Here is a 25,639-nt window from a genome sequence, read left to right as displayed (position 1 = left end):
GACCAGTGGATAAAAATGCTGTCGTACGTTTACACAATGGAATGTTACTCGGCCATAAAAAAGAATGAAATCTTACCATTTGTGACAGCATGAATAGACCTAGAGGGTATTATGCTCAGTCAAATAAGTGAGTCAGAGAAAGACGAATACCATGATTTCATTTATATGTGGAATCCAAAGAACAAAATACATGAACAAACAAAATGGCAACAGACTCATAGGTACAGAGAGCAAATTGGTGGTTGCCAGAGGGAAGGGGTTTAGGGGGTGGGTGAAAGAGGTGAAGGGATTAAGAAGTACTAATTGATAATTACAGAGTAGTCACAGGGTTATAAAGTATAGCATAGAGAATATAGTCAATAATATTGTAATAACTGTGTTTGGTGCCAGGTGGGGTACTGGAACTATCCAGGGAACACTATGTAAAATTTATGATTGTCTAACCACAAGGTGTACACCTGAAACCAATACAAAATAAAATTGAGAGAAAAAAATAAACTTAAAAAATAGAAGGAAGATGCTAATTAATACTGGCTCAGAGCAGCAGCCCAAATACATAGGTACTGGTCTGCTTTGTGCTCCCTTCAAAGGCTTAATGGCACCTCCCTAGACATGCTTCAGAAATATATGGTGAAGAAAACAGCCAGTTTCTGCTCTGGATCAAGGTGAGAATTTTGGGCTGTGCCCAGTAAGGTCAAGCATTGTTGTAGGGGGTACTCTGAGGACAAGGAGTGCTTGGATTAACTTTACATGTTTGGATTTGAGGGCTCATGTGGGGCAGAACCAGACCCCTCAAAAGGGCTGCTGACATATGTGGTTCCCTCTGGGACAGGGATGGGAGAAATTGGTGCAGCAGGGCACCCAGTTGAGGCCAAAGCATTTTGGCCAAATGTAGGAAGTCAAGCTGGCTCAATCAACTTCATTGGATTTTCTGTTTTTTTTCTGGAGTTGGTGTTTGCAAGTATTACCAGTCTCTCCATTACCCCTTTCTTCTCAGCAACATTATTGAAAGGAAATGTCCGGTGGTTGTTTTCTGAAGTCAGATGAAGTTTGTTGATGACGTCAACTCGAATTTAACCTGGCTCTTTGTAATTATTGAAGAAAACCACCCAGTTGCCTTTTTTCCTGCTCTCAAGCTAATGCTAATCAAACATGGCATTTGATTAACCTCTTGAAACATCTGCCTTGAAGGACTAAATTGATAAATTGGATGAAATCAATTGCTGGAGGTGATGACTCTTGTGACTCACTGGGATTCATTCTGCCGAGTCTCTCGAGCTGTTAAATCTGGGGGGGATGTAACAGACACCATGCACCAGAGCAGGACCTGAGAGATCCAAGTCTTTCAACACTGTCTTATGCAGTGCAATTGCTGGATAAACTTGAACCTATTTGTTGCTTCTTTTGAATATGGAATGCATTTTTATATTTTGTATGGGCTCACAGACACATGTATTATGTCCCTGATTATCCTTTCCCTTTGAATTTGTTGTTAGAATGAAAAAAACATGCTCCTTGTTTATTGTTCTCCATTGTTGATCCATGTTTAAAAAGATAGGCACCTGTTCTTGAGTGAAGATTGCAAATAGAGGAACTAGAAAGTGTTCTACAATTCAACTCAGAAATAGTTATGGCCTCTCGCTGGGACTTTGGCATTGGTCTGAGTGCCCCAAATTAAAAGGAACATAAAGCCTATGGAGAAATATGGAAGAATTGCAATCGTGATGACTTTGACATCTGAAAATAGAACCAAGAAGGAGAAGACATGAAACCAGGGTTATTTCTCTGGAAGGAAAAGATTCAGGCTATACTTAAAGGCTGTCTTCAAATTTGCCAAGTTAGCTGTTATTCGAAGGATAGTGATATGTCTCTTTATACACTTTCGGGATAAAATCAGGGAAAATCCATTTAATTTTAACTGATTTAGATTAAACTGATTTTGTAGAGATTAGATTAAATGGGAAGAAGAAAACTTTCTGTCAGGAAATGGAAAGTGAACATTAAGAAAATGTGTGGATTTCATTTCTCTAACAAAAATCTGCTTATTCACCAAACATCAGACGGAATACTCTTATCCATTGGTGATTATCCAAAAAGGGGCTTGTTTTTAAGATTCTGAGGTTTTATTCTATCACCATTCTGCTTTGTACTTTTAGAATGCCTCTTTTATGATTATACTAGAGGCCCAGTGCACAAATTTGTGCATGGGTGGGGTCCCTCGGCCTGGCTGGAGATTGGGGTCGATGGGGGTCATCTAGCTCAGTCCTGATCAGGCTGGCCTGCCTGGGGGAGGGATCATAGGAGGTTGACTGGACACGGGAGGTTGGCTGTGGGAGCGCACTGACCACCAGGGGGCAGCTCCTGCATTGAGCGTCTGCCCCCTGATGGTCAGTGAACATCATAGCGACTAGCTGGTCATACCTTTGTCCGGTCGTAATGGTCGCTTATGCTTTTATATATATAGATATCCTTAGAAGCAAAAACACCTTTCTTAATATGATTCTTAGAAAATAGTAATTGTGTTGCATTATTGGGTTACCTATACCTGCTCTGATAGTGAAATTGGTATTTAAGAAAATGCTGTGTTCTAAGTAAATATTTAAATTCCAGACTGAGGGTAATTTTTCTTAAAGCTAGTAGGCATATAGAGCTCTGTAACTTGCTTTCTCTTCATTTGCCATGTCTTGGTCTTCAAGACCTTGTTAAAACATATGTTTCCTTTCTAAGGCAGAGATAGTTTATTAAGAAGACCTCAAATTCTACAGGTTGGGGGTAGGGGAAGCTCTGAGGAAAGCCTGGTTTCTTTTGGCCCTCAGACATTACCACCTATTGAGTTTGTATGACTTATGCCATGATGTTCAGATCCAAACCTTTTCAATAAAAGGAGTTAAATATTGTATTTGTAAAAAGTTTAAAAAATTAATTATTTTAGTTCTCAGTATACAGGGTGTCCCCCCAAAAATGTATACACTATTAAAATCTGATAACTCAGTTCATATTTCTTTCTTTTCAGATTTAACCCATTGGAATTAATAATTGTTCAAAGTGTGTATACATTTTTTGGGACACTCTGTATTGAATACTGGAGTGTCTAAGAGAGTATATTTCAGTGCTTTCATTACACACACAAAAATGGTAACTATGTGAGTTGATAATGTTAATTAGCTTGACTGTAGTAATCACTTCACTACGCACATGTATTAATCATGTTGTACACGTTAAGTATGCACAACTTTTATTTAAAATGACAGTATATGGTCCAGTTGGTGTAGCTCAGTGGTTGAGCATCGACCCAGGAATCAAGAGGCCACCAGTTCAATTCCTGATCAGGGCAGATGCCTGGGTTGCGGGCTTAATCCCCTGTGGGGGGCATGCAGGAGGCAGCCAATCATGTTTCTCTGTCATTAACGTTTCTATCTCTCTATCCCTCTCCCTTCCTCTCTGTCTAAAAAATCAATTACATTTGTAATACCTTAACCAATAAAGAAATTAAAGATTAAAAAAATCAATTAAAAAACCATAAAAATATTTTAATGACAAAATATGGTCCCCTTCTCACTTTCACGCCTTGCTTCATCCTCATTTCTTTCCCTTACTTCTTTATTTCTCTATCATTGTGTGTCTATAGTAGTGATATGGAACTAGGATATAACTTTTAAAGTAAACTCTTCCACTGTTCTTAACATTTCCTTTTTGCTTGTGAAGGACAAATTTAATGTGTTCTTAAAAGAATTATGTACTTCCTTGATATATATTTCTCCCTATCCTGCATTTGTGACTCATAAGAGGAATTTTAAAAAGAACTTATCTTTCGCCGAAACCGATTTGGCTCAGTGGATGGAGCGTCGGCCTGCGGACTGAAGGGTCCCGGGTTCGATTCCGGTCAAGGGCATGTACCTGGGTTGCAGGCACGTCTCCAGTGGGAGATGTGCAGGAGGCTGCTGGTCGATGTTTCTCTCTCATCAATGTTTCTGACTCTATCTCTCTCCCTTCCTCTCTGTGAAAAATCAATAAAAAATATATTAAAAAAAAAAGAACTTATCTTTCCCCTATAATATAAACTTTGTGGTGTCTACATTTCTTTGTTTCTCTGATGGGCTAAACGTAATTTCAGAGAGGGGATTGTTTTCAAGCTAGGAAGCCTTTTTTCATTGGTTCAGAATTATAATCCTTTGTACACTCGGCCACTGAACATTTGTGTCTACATAGAATGATTTGGTTGACCAAGTTCTGTTTTTTCTCTGTCCCTTCTTTGTTATAGATACATTTCATATTGCTTTTCAGTCGACAAGGGAAATTACGGCTGCAGAAATGGTACACAACTCTCTCTGACAAGGAAAGGAAGAAGATCACCCGGGAGATTGTTCAGATTGTGCTCTCTCGTGGTCAGAGGATGAGCAGTTTTATCGACTGGAAGGAACTAAAACTTGTTTATAAAAGGTGTGAGTAACTTTATGAGAACTGAATTTATTTCTTGTTACTGCTTTGGTTTGTTTAATCTTGAGCATTTTAGGTTGCAACACCAATTTCATCATTTACTGAAATCTTTAAAGACTGGAGCCCAAATAACTATACCCACAGACTAACTAGGAAAGAATGCTCATTTATTGAAAGGCCTTTGATGTGCCAGGAGAGAGTCTAGGTACTTAATCTCAGGTTGATAATGCCTGCTGGCATTCAAGACATGCCTTATGAGCACCTACTGTATTCCCAGCACTGTCCTAGTGGTTGCGGATACAGTAGTAAATGGGACACAGGACATTCCTGCTCTCATGGCACTTACTCATTTTTTAAGTAATCAAAAATTTTTCAGTTAGTAATAAGTATTATGGGGAAATGCAGATTAGTGTGCTGCAGAGATGGAAAACTCTCTTTATTGTTATTATTGCTCATATTTGCAGATGAAGAAACTAAAGCCACCGAGAGCTTATGTAATTAGTCCCCGCTCACAGTAATTGAGTAGTAATTGGCAGAGCCATAATTCAAGTTCAGATCTTTCTGGCTTTAAATCCTATGTATTCTCTCTTTATTGCACCTGCTTGTGTAGGAAGACCATACTCAGAAGAAACCTCAATTTATAGATGAGGAAACTGAGACCCCAAGAGACAGAGTAATTTTGCCCATTTAGACCTAGATAATGGATACCCAAGCCAGGATCAGAACACAGCCAACCCGACCCTGCACCCAGCATCTTCATGCAACTTACAGAAGGAACACAAGTTAGAAAGGCTCTTGCTAGGAGTGTTTATAAGACCTGAAGGGGAAAGGTAGAGTAACCGCTGCAGACTGCATTTAATGGATTAAATTACCAGAAAGTGGGATCCGTGGTCAACATTTTTAGTATTTGCTGACAAGAAGCTTGTCTGTATTCTCCACCTGCTGGTTTTCTAAAATTTTTGGTTTGGTTGTATTTTAAATCCTTATATAAAGAATAGGCTTCAGTGGTTCTCTTGACTGATATTACAAGCACTGGGTTACAACAGTGAACAAGGCAGACCCTGCCTTTGGGAACCACTGATCTGGTGGGAGAGACAGGCTATGAAATGGACAATGAAGAGACCTGATGTTCTGAAGGGGAGGCACAGGGATGCATAGCAGGGGCTTCCAATCCAGTCAGAGATGACAGGAATGACAATCTTGGCAGAAATGACACCCAAGCTCAGAGCAACAGGACAAGGAAGAGTTAGCCACACAAATGGGGTAGGGAAGAGTATTTTGAGTAGAAGATACACACAGGAGAAACCCATAGGAGAAACACACAGGACTATGATTTTGAGATATGGAATGTGATGAATAATGATTTCATTCTTGGATGGGAAGCAGGAGGTAACTGCATCTTCATTGGGGAAAATCCACCTTCAGGTTGTTTAATGGGTCATCATATTTTACTTTTTTTTTTTTCCTTTCAAGGTATGCTAGCTTATACTTTTGCTGTGCAGTAGAAAGTCAGGACAATGAGCTCTTGACACTAGAGATTGTGCATCGTTATGTGGAGTTGCTGGACAAGTACTTTGGAAATGTAAGTTGTTCTGGTCTATTAGAATCAGTAGGTCTCCATCTCAGCTCTTACTTCAGTCTGTCTTGCGTCACATTCCTTCTCTCTCTCAAGTGTAAAATATGAATTGCATTTGTATCAAGGATCAGAGCAAAAGGCTTCCCCCACTTCCTGTAATTATTAAATGGCAGATTTCAAGGCAGGTGGTGTCCCTGTCTTCAGACCACAACACATGAGACCTTGTTTAATGCACAAGAGGGAATTGTGAAGGATTCCTTCTTTGTCATGGACTGTCATCTCTCTTCTCGTTTGCTCTTTTAGTTCCTCTCTGGCTTCTTCTACTAAGTCACACATGTTCTTTAATATTATTTATACATGAGAATGAAAACAACAACAATAATACCCTTTCATTTCACGTTGCTGTTTTATCTCCTTGCCCCCCAGTAATGTCTTACATGAGGTGTCCCAACCCGCTGAACTCATTCACTCCACAGCAGCTCACAGCTTGGGTTCCACCTCTGCGGCTCCAAGGAAATCAGTTACCACTCACCCCTCCCTAGTGGCCGACACCAGTGACTCTTCTTAAATCTTCACTTGCTTAACCTCCTGCAGCACTGAACCCTTGCTCACCACGATTCTTTCTTTAAATTTGCTCCTTTTTATTTTGCCAGGACACTGAATTCTGCTTATGGCCCCTTCTGGCTTCTTCCATTGAGATCCCTCCCTCCACCTGCTCCCTAAATGCCCTGCTGCTCTTCCTCCTCTCTGGTATGTCTGCCTGATTTTCTCTCCTGGAAACCTGTTATCACGTGACTGTTTCTTGCTTTGCTGAAGATCTCTTCCTGGGCTTCTCAATCATCTTAGTCTTCAACGCAACAAGAACCAAACTCATCTTCTGTTTTGTATTGTGATCGAATTTATTGTGTCTCAGGATCCTTTCAGCTTTCTCCAACCTTTATACTGTGGGGCCTTGACTTACGAGTTTAATTCGTTCCGTGACGGAGCTCGTAACTCAAATTACTTGTATGTCAAATCAAAAAGTGAACGAGTGAGACACATGATGCTGGGCTGATGTGGCGTTCACTGTGGCGTTCACTGTGACGTTTGCTGCGCCAACTAGCGGTGGGGTATCTGAAGCTGGCTTGTAACCCGAATTTTAGCTCGCAACTCAAAGCAAAATTCGGCCGAGAGACGGCTTATATCTGGAAAAACTCGTTAGTCGGGACACTTGTAAGTCAAGGCCCCACTGTACTACAATCTGCCTCTGTCTATTAAAACTAGGCTAAAATCCCTCTCCTTCATTCCTGTTACTATTCTAGGCTTTTTTGGGATCATACCTTTGCTTCTCTTTGAAACCTCATCTCTGGCTCTCACCTGGCCTATTGGTTACCATCTTCCTTACAAAGCACAGATTCGGGGTGACATTCCTCCTCAGTCACTCTCCATCTAAAATTCAAACTTCTTAGCCTGCTATTGAAGCTTTGTAAACCTTGGTCCCAGGCCACTCTCCCACTCTCTCACTTTTCCCTCTTTACATCCCTGACACACCCAGTGCTCCAGCCACATGGGCCAGCCCGGTCTTATCCTTCACTTGCACGGGATTTGCTTGGCCATTGAACTGCAAGTCTTTCACGATCATGACCTAGGACTGACTTTGTTTTTTCAACACTTGTAACCAGCTCTGGACCATATTTTAGCAACTGTTCCAGAAACAATTAAAGTAGTTCACACTCCGAGTAGTCATTGGATTTGGAAAATGATTTGGGAAATGATTTCTTGCTCACTGAAGATTTTTATTTTGTGTTATTAGGAGCACTTACTTCCACAAGAGTTTCTTGTATTCCATTTAATGGAATGGGCAACATTTACAGTATTGGGTGGGTTTTTATCAGATTTGTTGCAACTCTTTTTATAGGCTGAGTACTTGAAAGGTCTCGGAAAGAATTTTCCTGCTGTCTCTCCTTCCCTCCCTGTTATTCCCCCCTGTTTTCCTTTGTGAATTATGAAAAGACCTAAGTGTTGCTTCAGGGACTTCAGGTTGTTGGTCAGTAGAGAGGAAACGAGATAGCTAGATCACTTTTCTTTCTCTTTCTCCTGGTTCCCTAAGATTTTTTTTTTTTTCATTTTTAAAAGAGAGATCTGCAAAGACATAATAGCATATTTTTATATTTGAGATTATTTGATGTTATGCTTTCTGTCATTCGGATGAATTCTGACATTTTGGTACTTCCTTTTCAAATAACCTCCAGGCTTGGCCTTTTGCAAAGGCCTGCAGGAATTCCCCAGGACTCGCCTTGTCCCTCTCATTTCTGCACTCTGGTCTGACCTGTTGTGTTTTTCTGGATTAATCCAGCTATGACAATGTGAACTGGGGCTGAATGTGGATCTGGATCTTATCTGACCAAATTGAGGGTACTTCAGAACACGTGGCTTTCTCAAGAGACTTAGACTCCCCTTCACTAACACGAGGCTCATTTAAAGTACAGGGAGAGTCAGAATGAATTCCTATTTCTCTAGCATCAATCTTTCATCCTGTTTGGGCAGACCTTTAGGAGGATCCAAAATTTAATTCACTAAAAAATTCAATGAATCTTTCATTAAGCTAAGAGCAGCTAAGAGCAGTTCAAGGCTATCTGCCCAGTAGGTGTTCAATCCTTATTAATTAACAGTGATGAGCAAAGCGTACTGACTCTCACTGACATCGTCCCAGGAACATTGCTTTTTGGTTTACTTTCTCTCTTGTGTTATTCTGAAGGTTTCCTTGAATTTTGTCCTTCTGTTATCTAAGAGAAAACTTTGTACTGAGCTCCTCTTATATATAGCACTGGAAAAATATTACCTTCTGATGACAGATAAATCAAAATCTCTGGCTACTGATTTAAGTCATGTATTTTTTTTTAGCACTTTTCAATTCCAAGGAGATTTACAAGGATTAACTAGTTAATCTTTCGATTTGCAGCAAGTAGCATTAACCCCAGTTTATAGCGGCTATGAAGCTCTGGGTCTCACGATAGACAAGGGTCTGCTCCGGGATTTCCAGGCCTGCCTATTTCCCCATTTCAGACTCTGGGCCAGTTTTCACTGATGTCCTCAGAAGGTGTGGGTATTGCTGTCTTGGAGCACTTGGATCTCCATGGAGGGGATTTTCTTGTAGGAAGAGGTTAATAGAAATATTTACTTTGCTAACCCCATAGGGCTATTGTGAGGATCAAAGGAACAGTGCAGTTAACAATACTTTCTAAATTGTCCATTGCTATTTAGCTATACCTTGCATTAGGGTTATCTTATATATAATTTTATATATATAGTTGATTTTTTACAGAGAGGAAGGGAGAGGGTTAGAAGTTAGAAACATCGATGAGTGAGAAACATCGATCAGCTGTCTCCTGTACACCCCCTACTGGGGATGTGCCCGCAGCCAAGGTACATGCCCTTGACCAGAATCGAACCTGGTACCCTTCAGTCCGCAGGCCTACGCTCTATCCACTGAGCCAAACTGGTTAAGGCTATAGTTTTATACATTTATTGTATATAGCTTGATATTTTTTGTATTTACTTTAGAAGAGAATTCAGTAAGGGAAGGTCCTTCTTAGACTCTATCCAAAAGGATTTAGTTAATGAAATACCAGAAATATTCTTGCTACATCACATATTCTGCTCTAAGAGAAGACTCTTACTCCAAACTATAGTAAAACATAAGGCTTGAAGATCAAATGTAAAGTTAAATTATCACTATTTCTGCCTTTTATAAGCTTTCTGCCAGATATAGATGCATGAGAAAATGATTTTTAAAAAAGAGGCCTGTGTGCTGATTAACACAAAAGCCCTGTGTTTTTGCATAATTTGGTGGAATGAAATTGTTTGAGCATCTGGTGTACTGGGGCAGGGTGCTTAAGGTGGAATTAGAAGTATCTGAAAGAAAAAAAAAAAGCAAGTATTTGAGTAATCAGGCAATAGCTGAAGAACCTGCATTTAGGCTAAAGTTCCCCTGAAATGTTTTCTCTTCTTACTCTGTGATACATAGCTCTTGGGGTTAGACTCAAGAAATAGCCACAAAGTCGAATTTTGGAGTTGCTGTATGTGAGTAGCTGCTCATGGGTAATGTTCTCTATCGTGCCAATAGAACTTGTGCATCCATTTCCCTATGACCTAGAGATAGTACCTGTATATCCAAGTTGTGCGTGTATGTGCATGCCTAGTGTGCCTGTGTGTTTTGTGTGTATTTGGCTTTGTACACCACTTCACCTTACCCCTATCCCTTGAACTGAGGTGCAATAAATTAATTGCCCCCTGGCTGCTGGGGAGCCCCACAGGCACGGGGAGGGGCAGCTGCTCTGAGAGTGGGATATGAGAAGTTCTCAGAGAACTTGCATTAGTATCAGGTTCACTTTGCAGAGCTCTGGCTGCTGGTTTCTCCTAATGAAGCTGCTGCCTATCTTGGATTCCTGGTCTATGCCTGCCTTGAACTCTGAGGCTACTGTAACTCCCAACTTCCTGCTTCTTCCAACTTCTGGTAACTGCTTACTTCTCCTACCTTCTTTCATGTGCATGGTGTCTGATCTGCTGTGCTTTCTTTTTATCTACACTGTTTAAAATTGCAAAGTACTGCATATTTTTTTACCTATCCTTCTAGACATAAACTTTTAAAAATAAAATGGATTTGCATTATGGAATTGCATTATGCACATTATTTTGCAACTTTTTTTTTCCTCTTACAACCTTCTTTTTCCTCTTGCCTGATATGTCCCAAGCACTCCATAAATACTTCTTTTTTAAAAAAGAAATTAATTTATTTTCCAATTACAGTTAACATACACTATGATAGTAGTTTCAGGTGTACAACATAGTGATTAGGCATTTATATCCCTTATGAGGTGATCCCCCCGATAAGTGTAGTACCCATGTGAAATACCTCTTAAACAAATGTAGATGGATGGGGACAGGGGAGACAAACCATCCAAGGAGCTTGAAAAGGAATCATCAGAGATGGAGGAAGACAACAGGCCTTGAATGGGACCGCCACAGTCAGGGAACAGGAGAGAGGAAATTTTCAGGGATGAGATTGGTGAAGAAGTTTCCAAAGCTCCAGTCTGCTGAGAGGTAGGGGTCAGGGAGGATTGAAATCTTGCCATTCTCAGACCTTCAAGAGGGTGTGGGAATGGAGAGTTAGGTGTCAGTGAGTTAAAGGAAACAGCAAGGAGAGTCCCTGAGTGGCTGTTGGGTTGAATAATTGGAAATGAGCTTTATTTGAAATATGGGGAGTAGTCTTACCACTGCTTCACTTGACCAACTCTATCAGACTGTTCTGGTCTATGGCAGTGTCATTGGTTCCCCACATGTCCAGCATCATTAGCATCGCCTGGGACCCCGTTAGAGGTTCAAACTCTCGGGCTTAGCCAGGCACACTGCACTAGAAACTCCAGCAGTGATGTTTTAACGCGGCTTCTGGGTGGTTCAGACATATTCTGAAGGTTGAGAGCCACTGGCCTGTGACATAATTTTGAGAAAAATTAGCACAATTGAGGTCTGAAGTGTGACCTTCTGAGGGTCCTAAAACTAGGAGCTCCGACTCCCAGAGCAGAGAGCAGGAGGAAGGAAGCACGGCCCCGAGCCTGAAATGTAGTGGGGCTCAGCTTTCATCTGAGCAGATCGAAATATGAGCTGGGCAGCCTCATTCCTCCACCGAGTCTCAAATCTTTTGTTGTGACATTAAACATTACCTAGGGACATGCTCTGCTTTAGTGGAATGTGATTTTACTACTTTTATTAAAGGCCTGCAATTCCCTCGTTCAACTTTTCTGTCCTTAACATGCTACCTGATATTTTTATCCTTGGTACGCCACATGGGTGTTCCTTGAAAAGCTCGAGACACTAGTATATGTTTCCCTTGATATCACTGCAGGTTTATCAAAACATTTGTTGTTGTTTTTTTGTCCTACCAGGTCTGTGAGCTGGATATTATCTTTAACTTTGAAAAGGCTTATTTTATCCTGGACGAATTTATAATAGGTGGAGAAATTCAGGAAACGTCCAAGAAATCTGCTGTCAAAGCCATTGAAGATTCTGATATGTTACAGGAGGTCAGTACTCAGTTTCTCATGCGGTGGGAAAAGATGATGATGATTATAATGGTGGTGGTAGTGATGGTGGTAGTGATGGTGATGATGGCAGTGATGGTGGTGGTGGTGGTAGTGGTTGTGGTGATATTGGTGGTGGTAGTGGCAGTGGTGGTGGTGGTAGATACGATAGTGATGGTGGTAGTGGTGGTGGTAGTGGTTGTGGTGGTGGTAGTAGTGGTGACGGTGATGGTAGTTATGATTGTGATGGTGGTAGTAGTGGTGGTGGTGGTGGTAATTAAATATTAGCCAACACTTATTAAGTTCTGACTCTGTACTGAGTACAGTTTCTAAGCAACTTACATATATTAACTTATTTAATTATCACAGCAACTCTAAGAGGTAGGTAGTATTATTAGCCTCATTTGAAAGATGAGTAAACTGGGGCACAGAGAGGGTAAGTGACCTGCTGAACGTCACACAGCTACTAAGTGTGGAATAGAGATTTGAACCTAGGCACTTGGGCTCTAGAACCTTCACTCTTCATGCTTGAGCTTTTCAGTGAGGTTACCTCCCTATCAAAAAGCTATCAAATACTTGGTGATATTCTTTATAAGAATAATTTTATGAGGGGTATAAAAATTTTCGTTAAAGTATCTGTGCTGCCCCAGAAAGGAAACTAGCAGCACATCTTTATTTCATTTGCCAGGGCTATTAGAGCTTTATTCTTGAAGAGGGCATTTATCATTTTAATTAAAATTTCTTACACCTCCTCAGAAGGCTGTGTGTGGGCTCCTATTTGCATAAATAAGTTGGGAATACCGAGGCTCGCTTGCCAAGGTATAAAAGGGCCCTGAAGCATCCATTTGTTTGTGCTCCTGACTCTGTGGTGCTCATATAAAGTAGAGTGGGGCTTTGCTTTTAGTTGTAGTCCAGATTGGCATAAAGGAACTTACCGCCATGGGTCCCTTCAGTTTTCCCAGGTACACTGTGAAAAATAGTGCATCACTCCACTGGCCTTTGACCTCCTAAATGAGATAATCCAACCCAGCTCTGCCGCCTCTGGGTACTTCTTCCCACAGCATTTATGGGTCTTTCCATCTTTCTATTTTCATAAGAGCAGGTCAAGAGATTCCAGAGTGTTACAAAGTACCTTTGAAAAATTGGCATTAAAGCCATTCTTCCTACTGTTTTAAAAGAATAAACTGATTAAATTAATAAAACAACGTGCGGAATGATTTCCCAGCAACTGTGTTTGCACGTCTTTGAGCTGATTATTTGTTCCTGCCTATCTAGGGCACCAGTTCTTGGATACTGAGAAAGACGTCTGTTTGAGTTTGTCTGTGCCAGCTAAAAGGCCAATGTATTTATTGCTAGAGGTGTTCTCACCACAAAAAATGCACATAAACTTTCTGCTGTTTACTTGACTCTCTCCAAATGCTATGGGAAGGGAATTTTACAAGATACTTGAGAAATCAGTGGTTTGGAAATTCCACAGAACAGCCTTTCTTTCACTATACCAGGAGGTTGTTTATAATTCTATCCCAGGGCTCTTACTGTGAAGTCTCCTTGTAGGAGAAACAAACTTGCCTGGCCAGTGTGGCTCAGTGGTTGAGCATCCACCCATGAACCAGGAGGTCAGGGTTTGATACCCTGTCAGGGCACATGCCTGGGTTGTGGGCTCGATTTCCAGTAGGGGGCATGCAGGAGGCAGCAGATCTTTCTCATCATGGATGTTTCTCTCTCCTCCTCTCCCTTCTTCTCTCTGAAATTAATAAAAATATTTTTTAAAATATAGGAGAAACAGACTTTAAACAGGGTCTTTTGGCACTTAGGGAATTAAAATTTTTTGAATTGATTCCAAGACACACCTGTGTTATTTTCAACACCCCTTCCCCCGCCCCCCCCCCGCCCCCCCGGAAAACATTTTAAAGAGCTTGCAGTGTATCTAGTACTTCTAGTTCCATTTAAATCTGGAAGCAGGTATTTCAAGAGAGAGCCCTTTCACAATTTTAAACACTCATTGGTAGTTCATGTCCCCTGTGATTGAGTGGGAGGTCCTGATGAGTAGATCTCGGGGGGTCCTCCAGTTAGCCTCTGTGTCCCCATAGTGAGCTGGCAATGCCACGACTGCCCTATAAATCTGGTTGATTCAACAGCACCTGCCAAATCGAAACAGCATTATCGGCATTCTGATACAGGCTAAGTCAATGAACATTTGGGGAGCTGGCTAAAAAACTGACTTTGTGAATGAATTCCCTGATGTAGAATGGACTGTGTGTTTTGGATTGGTAAACAGTACACCTGTGACCATCATTTGAACAGACTTCACTTGTCGTCTCTGCACAGTGTGCCGTGACGGACGGTGTGGTTCAGCAGCTACAGAGCTGGGCGCGAGGGAAGTCTGTGCCACAGAAGGACTTACAAAACCGAACTTGATCATTATGTGTCATTTTCTTTTTCTTTTCTTTTTTTAATATATTTTTTATTGATTTTTCACAGAGAGGAAGGAAGAGAGATAGAAAGTTAGAAACATCGATGAGAAAGAAACATCGATCAGCTGCCTCCTGCACATCTCCCACTGGGGATGTGCCCGCAACCCAGGTACATGCCCTTGACCGGAATCGAACCTGGGACCTTTCAGTCCGCAGGCCGACGCTCTATCCACTGAGCCAAACCGGTTTCGGCTATGTGTCATTTTCTAATAGAAGATGTTCAGTGTGTCTTTAGATTACATTTATATCGTGGATTAAAATTTATAGTGAAAAAAAATTGACTTTGTATATTTGGTTTGCTTTGTAAGTTCAGTCAGAGAAGTTTAAATGAATGCACACAAGTAATATAATCACATAAAGAAAAAAATTACTGCTTTCTTTATTTTCTGTCCTTGGGACCTAAACACATATTTGTAGTTACTAAAGGTTAAGGGAGTAACCTTAAGATTAAAATAATAACGTTGTTTCATTTTTAACCCAACTGAAAACCTGCACATAGCCCCTGGGACTTTCTCTAGACCCCTTAATAAAAGACTGTCTCCCCATATATACAGTCTTAAATCTCCAAGTGGTGAAAGCTTATTCTGAGTATACTAGGGCAAGATGTTGATAATGTGGAAGTAAATGAACAGTTTGATTGGTTGAGGATAGCTTTAGGTAGTATCTTACTTTGAAGGTAACAACTAAGAATTGCAGATGACAGGTGCAAAGTGATTAGAAGGAAAAAGAAGATAGTGATCTTGAATTGCAGAGGTTGCAATTCCTGAGATTACTAATGGGGTTGACAAACAGATGTTTTGACCACAGAGTAAGAAAGCAAGTTTAGCTGTTCCTACAAGCTCAAGACAGTACCAACCTCATACATTATTGGCTCATGTAATTTGAGTAGCATGGCTCAGGAAGGGCAGCCACGCAGTCTTCAGCAGACTGAATGCACCAGTGCCGTTCAGTAGGGGCCAATGAATTGTGGAGTCAGTGAGGTGACAGCTCCAGGGTATCTTAATTGCAAAGAAGAAGTAGCCAGACAATAAATATATTGTAGAGGGTGTCAGGCACTTCATGATTGGTAACCATATGCTCTTGTTCTGGATTTTGCGATAGTTGTCATCTTTTAAAAATAAGCCAGTTAGTGAAAGAAAAATACCACATGATCTCACTCATTTGTGGAATATAAAGAACATTATAAACTGATGAACAAAAATAAATACAGAGTCAAAGAAGCATTGAACAGACTGTCAAACTACAGTGGGAAGGCTGGGGAGTGTTGTGGGGGGGAGGTAAGGGATCAACCGAAGGACTTGTATGCATGCATATAAGCATAGCCAATGGATGAAAGACACTGGGGGGGAGGGGGGGAAGGGTATATGCTGGGGGGTAGGGAAGGCCAGGGGAAGGTCAATAGGGGGAAAAGGAAAAGGAGACATATGTACTACTATTTGTAATACTTTAAACAAGAAAATAAAATTAAAAAAAAATTCGCAATCTCCTGTCATTCCCCTGCCCCCCTCATTTTCAAAAACTTTATGCCCAATTTTGTATTTGTAACTTTATATTCCTTTTTAAGTGGTGCCACAAAACAGGCATGGGCCCCTGGCCAATGTGACACCCTTGCTAACTGTGAAGACATGGGCAGCATCTGTAAAAGGTGGTAGAGGGCAGAGGTCTTGGGGTGTCAGCTCTTATTGGCCAATGTTCATCTTCAAGGTGTAAGCACCTAATAGGGAAGTGTGGATGACTGACCACAGTATTTTCAGCAGAGGAGCACTGGCACTCTAAATAGAGCTGGTGAAAACCAGTTAGAACACACCTGATTTGTAACCCTAGTATCTTCTGAACAATCTGGCTTGGCCTTGGCCTTCATCTGTTTGGCCCATGCTGGTTGATTGTCTTCCTGGCAGGGGCAAGTGAACCACGTGTCCTGGGGTTCAGGCTTAAGAATGCATTGAGCGTCACAGATTGAGCTGTCAAAGGCAGCGGTGTTACCTAAGTCTCCCCCCTTGATCTATCTTATTGATTTAACCCAGAACCCAGTGTGTTGCACACACAGGTATTATAGGAAAGAGTGCAAGAGGAAAGTCCTTCCATCATGCATGGTATGAACTTGCAACATCACCGTAGCTTTGAACTCTGCCTGTCATTGTGAAGCCACTCAAACATTTAAAAAGTCTGGACAAAAGCCATGGCCTTGTGGCATGTCACAAACCTGGTAACTGTTGAGGAAGATGAAGAAACATAATTGTATACTTTGGAGGAAAGCTTCCTCAAGATACAAGGCAGGACATCTTAAGACTTATGGTTGTTTTTTCGATATATCTTGGCAACAAGTGTAAGGAAGATGTTCTGTACAATATCTGTAACGCTAAATATATTCCACAAATAGAATTCGATTTCTCTCATACATGTGCCTGGCATAGTCCTCAGGATCATGTTAGCAGGCGCACTTCTCTGAAGTCAGCAGTGATATCTTGCAGCTGTTGCTTTAGCGTTGCTCTTGCTGGACATTCATTTTTGTGATCCAGCATAGTTTCTCCTCAGTTGATCATTAGTTAGTTTGAGCCCTATGGGTGTGTATACGAATGATACTCAAACTTGGAACCACCCTTCTTGATCAGAATGCAGAGATTTATGTCCACACGAACTTTCCAACACTGCCTTTCAGTAATGGCAAAGGAATGCGGAACAGACTTCACAGTCTGCTACAGGATGTGGCTTGAGGGAAGCTGTTCTAAGTTGCTGTTCTCTTGCAGACCCTGGAAGAGTACATGAACAAGCCGACGTTCTGACTGCACCTTCTTGAAGTCTCTGACTGCTGCGTGCTCTGGCCTTGCAAAGAAGCAGCGCCCCGCCTCCAGTCATTGGACAGAGCCTCCAGCACCATGCCAAAAATAACTTAAAAGGGATTTTTTTTGTTAACTAGCAAAATTGAAAGTTGTTTAACATATTTATCATTATTACATGCCTGTATTATACTGTATATGACTTATTGTAGCTCTGGATGTTCACATAACAGCCTCATGATTCAGTAGATTTGAACATTTGTTTGCAATGTGTTAACTCCATGTAATTTTCTAAGCTAATTTAAATACATTTATTGTAGTATGTTTTTTTGCTGCATTTGGTCCTCTACTGACAGGCTGAGAACTGTATTATAATAATCCGTGCTTTAGAATGTAAAGTAGCAATACTTTTTCTAAAGGTTTAGCTTTTAAAATTATCTGATTGATCATTCAAAATTATGTTAATAGTTCAGAGTTCATATGTAATGCTAGACATTTTTTAAAAATATATGATTTTATTGATTTTAAAGAGAGAAGAAGGGAGAGGGGGCGAGAGAGAGAAAAACATTGATTGAGTGCCTCCTGCATGGCCCCCACAGGGGATCGAGTCCCCAACCCAGGCACTGAGCCTCCAACTGGGGCATGTGATCTGACGGAATAAAAATGGCAGCCTTTTGGAGCACGGGATGATGCCCAACAAACTGAACCATACCAGCCAGAGCAATGCTGGACATTTTAAATACACTTGATAATAATGAAATTTCAGTCCAGATACAATGTATCTGATCTTAATGTCCTGAATTTATTTATTTTTCAGGGTTGGAATGAAGAAAAGAACCAAAGATAGTTGTGTTTTTGAGGCCTTGGAAGCTGCTCTCTTGGCTGACATTTTAATTTTACCTTTTAATTTAACATAAGGGACAGTATAATGAGGTCATGTTTTCTACAAACTCTATATATTGATTAAGGTTTTAGACATCTGGAGATATAGTGTCTATAACTTATTTCCCTTATTATAAAAATAGTATAATAGAGGTAAATAACAAGAGTAATAATTGTTATTATTACTATTTTAATAATCTTTATGTTACAAAGCACTCTTAGTTGCTGGAGAGATTTTGTTTTAACTATGTTTTAAGGTATTTTTAAGATATTTGAAGACTTACTGTTTATTAGGCTTACTTAGGGCATTTAATACAGGGCGGGAAAAGTAGGTTTACAGTTGTTCATATGGAAAATGATACGATTATAATAATAAAAGCACAATATGCTAATTAGACCTGATGGCCAAACAGCAGAATGACCATCCAGACAACCTTCCAGAGGAAGCCTGGGGTTGCGAGGGCCGAGCCCCTTGAATTTTGTGCATCAGGCCTCTAGTTAATAAATGATAATAAAGTAATAAACTCACATCTGTAACCCTACTTTTGCCCCACCCTGTATTATTGCTGTATGGTAGATGCCTTTTCTCCTCTTTTCTTTCCTCATCCCTGAAGAAAATATTTGCTGCTGACCATTATTATTGTGAATACGTGACATCCATGCTTCCTGGAATGAAAGTTCTATATAACCAGGTAGTGAATGTGATCAGACCTTGTATGGAAATAGCTCACAATGCTTTTATCTTAGTGCCCACTTCTGATGTCTTACCTGTGCATTTTCAATGTTAGTGCTGAGGTATGGTATCATTCACACTGGAGTGGGTAGGGAGTGCTTTTTCTAAGAGTGTGCCTGCTATTGGATCCTCCAGGAGATCCCATAGGGTAGACCTTTAGAGACCGTGAGGGAAAAATGTTCTCATTGAGTAATCTTGGCAGAGATATTTAGGGAAGAATGGCAGGCAGCAGTACAGAAGGAAAAATGGGCCAGTTCCTCAATATAACTATCATTAAATGGAAATAACTCAGATTAGCGTACAAAGTAATTATTGGGCTTTCAATATCTAACATTTCCTCAATTAATCATGTAATTATAATGATGGCATCAGATTGAAGTTTAACTATCATTTGTGATCACTTTGTTTACCTAAGTTCTTCAGTTTGTGGTTTAGCTTTCGTTGTTATTATTTGGTGGAACCCTATTTTTTAAAAAAAGTCTTGTAAAGATGGACTTTGAACCTCATTTTTACATACATGGACAAAGTCCCGTATCATCTTCAGTAGGGCCACTGCCCAGAATTTCTGTTCCATAAAATACAGATTAGAGACCACCTAGCTATAGATGGGGCTCCTCAGGCTTCATGTCAGCATCACACCTAGAAAATGAACAACAATATGGCATGCTGGTGTAAATTTGAGGGACTTTGGAGACATCTTACATGAGCCTTGGTGAAAATAATCGTTATGTTTTCTTTGTATTGTATAATTATAATAAAACTACCAAGTGAAAGAAAAGATAATAAATACTAAATTTTATAAAACGTCCAAATAAAATGTTTTTTAAAATTTTAAGTGAGGAACATGAGTGTGCTTTTAGGAGTAAGTTTTTTAGAAAAATCAGATTTCATGCTTGACATGAAAATTCCTGGTCAAGTCCTTTTAATTTTCTTGGTGCTTATCATCAAGGAGAAACCCCACAAGTAGTTGACAGCAAATGAGGGAAGAGTATTTACTGCTTTGTTCCTGTTGACTTCTTTCTTACCATTACCCACATTTTGATAATCTAATCTCTTTACCCATAGTTAATGAAGCAGATCGTTCTTTAAAACTAGTAACCCCTTTTATTTTATTAACTTATGTAAGGTTGGAATTTATTGTGATAAAGCAAATTAACTTTTAATTTATTCAAACTATTTTTTTCCATACCAAATTTCCTAAAATAATGATACAACTTTTCTTCAGACATACATAGATGTTCTTCTGAACCTATAATTCTTCTTTAGAATTCACATGACAATTCCCATGAAACATCACTGGTGAACTGTGTTTAACTTTACTTTTTGGGAAATGCTAATACATTTTTTTCACATGGTTCCCACAATTTTGGATTAAATTCAATCAGATGCTCTGGAATGTAAGTAAAGCAAGCCAATGACTATTTATCAGTAACTTGCAAAACGAGGGTTATTAATTTTTTTCTTCAATTTTTATTTAATTCTTGACCAACTTGAAAAACTCTATCCATAGACAATGTACTTTGGTATTAAACAATGATAATCTATTTTGTCAAGTAAAGCAAAAAACAGGACTGTAACAGTAGGGCTGTATTAGATTCACCTTTTGGTAATACTACTGTTATCAGTGGAAGTGGAATTCTTGGGGTGCCATGAGGAAAAGAATTTCCTGAGGCACCCACAGAAGAATGGGGTTTTGTGGAAAGCTTTATTGATGATGTAATATTAAGGGGACCTCCAAGGTCCCATCTCTGTCCACCTTGCCATGGACAAAGTCTAAACTTGTCTTCAGTAGGGCCAGAATTAAGGCCATTGCCCAGAATTTCTGTTCCATGTTAGAACTCAGTCCAGTCCAGTCCAGCATCCTGTGTGTGGAGTCAGCGTGGCCATGGGCCATGCGGCTACTAAGGACACATGGCTATGAAGAGAGAACAAGCAAGTACATGGGTGAGTATGGGTTGTGGAGCAAGAGAGAGCAGGAGCAAACAAGAGAAAAGAGAGCATGAAAACTCATTAGTCTGGGGATTTTAACCCGGAAATTTCTTCAAACTAACCAATGAACTCAAGATTTCGCGTACTTTTGATGGGGTCCACCCCCTAGCCAATCCATTGTTCCCTAGGCTAAACTGACAGGCAAGCACCTTCTGTGTGTCACCTGGACTTCACCCATCTTCCCCCTTTGTTCAGTCCCTCCCCTCAGTGGTCTGCAGGGAATGGATCCATGGTTCCTTAAGGAGTGTGAAGCTGTGCTTCCTGGTGAAGCTGCCCAGATGACCATGCTTATAATGTCTGGCCTCTCCTTTGCTCTCTTTCCTTTATTAATATTAACTAGCTAATTTCAAGGAAACATTATTTAATATAGAATTTAGGCCTACAGATGAACTTTTATTTTTGTTAAATTCTTTGTGAGTAAACTCAGATATTAACTAAATCTCAAGGTTTCCACCTTGCATTTCTGCTATCAGTACTAACTTACGTAGTGTTTCCATCATAACTTAATCGTTTCAAAGTGTTCATTTGCTATTTTGTCAACCAGCTTGTTTTGCTACTTTACAGAATAGATAAGGTTTTAAACATTTCTCCTTAGCATGGTTCCTAACAAGGGTAGATTAATCAGAGATGATACAGTTATGATTTAACTGTCCTCTAGATTAGAATTATCTTCATGTTATTGACATAACCCCTATCTGTTTACTAATAATATTATTCCAAAGTGGCGCCTTTTCTCTTTCCTTTGGAAATGTTGAGAGTGTCCATGGCGGCTGGTAAAATGAGCAACTCCAATTGTGTGACTTATGGGGCCTTTGCTTTATTAGCAGGACCTCAGGAGCTACATCCGACATGGTTGTATAACTAACTTATAAGAGAACTTTGATTCATATTTTATACTTGCAGATGTTTGAAATGTTCATTAATCCTGTGTGTAAAATGGATGTTTAGTAGGAAGATGTCAGCATAATTTACCTGATAATATTTTGAAGTAAATAAAACGTTTAGGCTGGGGGAAAGAAAGAATTATGAGAACACTTGGTTCCAAATGTGAGATAACCCTCATACAGTTTCAATGGTGACTTAAACTTTAAGAAAAATATTTTTTGGAGGGGAAGAGATCTTTTGAATTTTTGAAGCCTCCAGTTTTAATAAAATGTTTCTATTATGGTGGGAAAATATCTGTAAAATTTAAGATTACATAAATGTGAAGAATAAAGAACTAATATGGTTGTAAAAAGGGGCTTGTGGTTAAAAATTGTTTCAAAAATAATTTGGGTCATTTGGAATTTTTAGAGTGTTACAAAAGTAAATTTAAAAATTAAGTATAGTGAAGAATAATTTTGAAAAGAATGCAGTCAAGATTTGAAAGTATTAAAATACATATTTTTATTACTAAAATAAACTTTTAAAAAGTCAAACTATAAGTATTAATTTCACTTATGTAGAATTAAATAACTTTGGGGAATCTAATGAACTGGGTAAATTATATTTTTCTGTTTTTATAAATAAGTATCTTTTAAATTCTAGAAACAAATTTTTATAATATTTTATCAAGAGTTTGACTTTGGCTAATTGTAACATTAAAGGCTAAACTGAAATGGGGGATGGATGAATAAGTAAATCAAGGAACATAAATTTTTAAAAAGTGAATAAAATCAATTATGTTCTACTTGCAATACCTAATCTCATGGGATATAATAGTCATAGTTGTAAAGAAAACTATTTGTACATACTTTATTAGTTGAAAACTTAATTTAAGATATAAGAGAATAGAGCAAGTCAATATGAAAGAAAATTTAAATCTTATGCATACTATAAAGAATGTCAAGAATGATGAATCATAAAGCAAAAATCAGAATAACTCATTATTTTAGGAAGTGTTACATTTGTAGATATTTTTATTCCAAGTCCTCTCTGCTCTTGCATTTTATATTCAAAATATTATGAGATAAAATAAATAATCAATACATTTAGGTACTTTTCTGGAACAGCCATCCAAATACTATTCAAATATAAATTGAACTCGTGAACTTTTGAGTCGATGGGAAATAGTGGCTTAATTTTCTTTTTCTAAATATATATGATTTTTAGCCATCAGTCTCTCAGAGCAAGCAAGTGGGCCATAACTCACTGGTTGGGATATTCTGAGCCAAACGACTAAATATCATATTTATGATTGAAGCATCAAAATGAACTAGGAATCGGGGGACTTCATGCTGATCCTGGATGTCCCTCCAACAAGGTTCATGAACTTGCTCTTTGGAATGAATAGAATGTCAGAGTCAGATGGGAACATGGAAGTGAGCTAGTCTGAACCACTCCTTAAACACGAGAAGGAAGAATAATCAGCACATTAACATTTATGCTTTGATCGAGTCCCAGTGCTAACCATTTGTTTAATTAAACCTTGTCTTGATCAAAGTGTTCCCTCATGAAAGTATTTGATGAGCCTGTATACTGGTATAAAATACAAGCCTAATGACATTCAAGCCTGTTTTTCACCCTTTTAAATGATCAGGTGAAGTACATTGAGTGCACTTTAAATGAAGGGTACCATTTAGGAGGAGACAGAAGTGCTACTCCTGGAATGTAGATAAAGGGTGAATTACCAAGTTTGTGTTTAATTTTGGAGGTGGAATTTCTTACATGTTTCATATTTTCCAGTGTTGAATAAAAGGGACTGATAATCTTGGGGGGGGGGGGGGGCAGGGGAAATCGTTGATTCTGTGACTATTTTCTGCATTTAGCTAAGGCTTCCATTTCGACCTTGTTTGAATCTACCTATGAAATAGCACCTTCACGTTTGAGCCAGTGCTGAATGAAAAATGAGGCAAATACCAGCTGTTTATTTATCCAATCACTTGCTGTTTCCTCCAGGGCATAGAGCTAGACTTCATTTCCCAGACTCGTTGTAAGTTTGGTTTCTCTATGGGGGAATTATGGCCAGTGGAATGTGGGTTGAAATAACATATGCCCAACTGCAGGCCTGACTCATAGACATCCTCCCACATATCACCCTCCATTCTTTCTCTTTTCCTGTTTGCAGCTGAAGGAAAAGTACTCCAGGATCCAGAGAAGGCAGAGCCATGAGATGGCAGAAACCTAAAAAAGGTCATCAAGAAAGCCAACCCAGTAGGAATAGCCACACTGGATTGAAATGTGTCAGAAATAAGCTTATGTTGTGCTAAGCCACTGAATTCCTGGGGTTTGTTACAGCAGTGAACCTGCCCTAATGCATGAAACAATTATGGGCTACTATCAACAGGATCCGGATACATGTAATCAAGTGTATTTTCAGAGAATGAAAAAAATATAGCACCTTCTAGAGTTAATACAAGTAACTAATACCAGTATCAGACACACAGTAAAATATCAATAAATATTTGCAATGTAAGTTGGGAAATGAAAGACTAAATTCAACATGGCACTTAACTGGCTGCAGGTGCTCCTATGATGTCAGTAATGTGATCAAAATTAAAACTGAGCACCTACTAGTGGTACCATAAAGATATGTGTTGTTTCTTGTGGAAAAAACAACAACGAGAAAGCAAGTGGGTTGGGACTAAAAGTTGATCTTATCACATTTCCAGGCCAGCCTGAATTTAATATATTTATGTGAGTTGACACTAAGATTTTATGCCAAAGCCATTCATCTGGGTGGCAAATAATATTGTTGGTAGAGCCATTTGAGGAGATATGTCATTTTCTCTGATTAAAATGTGTACAGGAAAGTGTTAACTCATCAGGTCTGGTTGCTCAAACCCTGCATAGTCCAAATAAAACCTGGCCCCAGAGCAGACTGCCTCTAGGGAGATAAACTCTAAGCCTTTGGAATGATTTGCCAGATAAGAGTGTTTCTGCATGCCTGAGGGCTTGGGCCAGGCTGTACAATTATTATCCTAACAATGTGATTTATGGTTTTTGCTCTGGGTTTGGGGCTGGAGACAGTAGCTGAGATCAGTCACATGAACCTCACATGCCTACATGACTAACCCGCCGCCCCCAAAAAATCCCTTGATGAGCTTCCCTGACTGGCAGCACTTTGTATGCATTGCACTTGGCTGCTGAGAGAATTCAGCATATCCCTGTGTGACAGCACCGAGAAGGAACCCTGGAAGCTTGTGTTTCCTGGACCTGTCCCATGTTCCTTCTCCCTTTGCTGATTCTATTCCATATCCTTTTACTGAAATAAACAATACTTGTAACTATAGCAGCTTCTGAACCCTGCGTTCCCAATGAATCATCAAGCCTGAAGGTGGTCTTAGGACCCCCTCCCCCCATTCAGATGCTATGATCAGTTGTATGGTATGTGAATACCAATACTTATGGAGACCAGGAAGGGGAGAATCTGGGAAGGTGTTTTGGGGGTGAAGTGCAATGGGTTCTTTGAGAAGGTTGCATCTTTCCACTTTATCAGGATTGTGTGGTTAGAAGCAGAACTGACATGGCTGGGGGCAGAAAGCCTTGCTTCTTCTGATACAAAAGGGAAGGGGGTGAAGTAAACAAAGAGTATATATATATATCTGGCAACTTTGCAGATTTGGAGGCTCTAACTTTTCTCAGGGCAGCTTGCCCATCAGCCTTGCCAGGTTGGTCCCTCTGGGCAGCAGGAAAGGTAGACCTGCATGGGAGCAAGTGGAGAGGTGGCCTTTGTCAACCTTGCTGGCTCTCCTCTAAGACCAGGAGAATCTCTTTACGTATCCCATTTGATC

At 39.7% G+C, this 25,639-nt stretch overlaps 1 protein-coding gene across 6 annotated transcripts in view; it reads left to right on the top strand.

Moving 5' to 3' along the window:
* The window catches only part of AP1S3 (adaptor related protein complex 1 subunit sigma 3), an 84,270-nt gene that overhangs the window by 45,996 nt on the left and 12,635 nt on the right, over positions 1–25,639 (top strand). For 2 of the 6 annotated variants that reach the window (XM_036319329.1, XM_036319334.1), the window contains 3 exons: positions 4,262–4,440; positions 5,911–6,019; positions 11,938–12,075. In XM_036319329.1, coding sequence (XP_036175222.1) covers positions 4,262–4,440; positions 5,911–6,019; positions 11,938–12,075 — 426 coding nt within the window. Of the gene's footprint in view, positions 1–4,261; positions 4,441–5,910; positions 6,020–11,937; positions 12,076–17,293; positions 18,654–23,973; positions 25,141–25,639 lie in introns of those variants that run through there. The other 4 variants (XM_036319331.1, XM_036319330.1, XM_036319333.1 and 1 more) reach the window with 4 other exon arrangements.

This window comes from Myotis myotis, unplaced genomic scaffold (genome assembly GCF_014108235.1).
Source record: "Myotis myotis isolate mMyoMyo1 unplaced genomic scaffold, mMyoMyo1.p scaffold_m19_p_8, whole genome shotgun sequence".
Taxonomy (NCBI): domain Eukaryota; kingdom Metazoa; phylum Chordata; class Mammalia; order Chiroptera; family Vespertilionidae; genus Myotis; species Myotis myotis.
The sequence above is the reverse complement of the archived record's forward strand: the minus strand, read 5'-3'. Positions and strand labels throughout refer to the sequence as shown.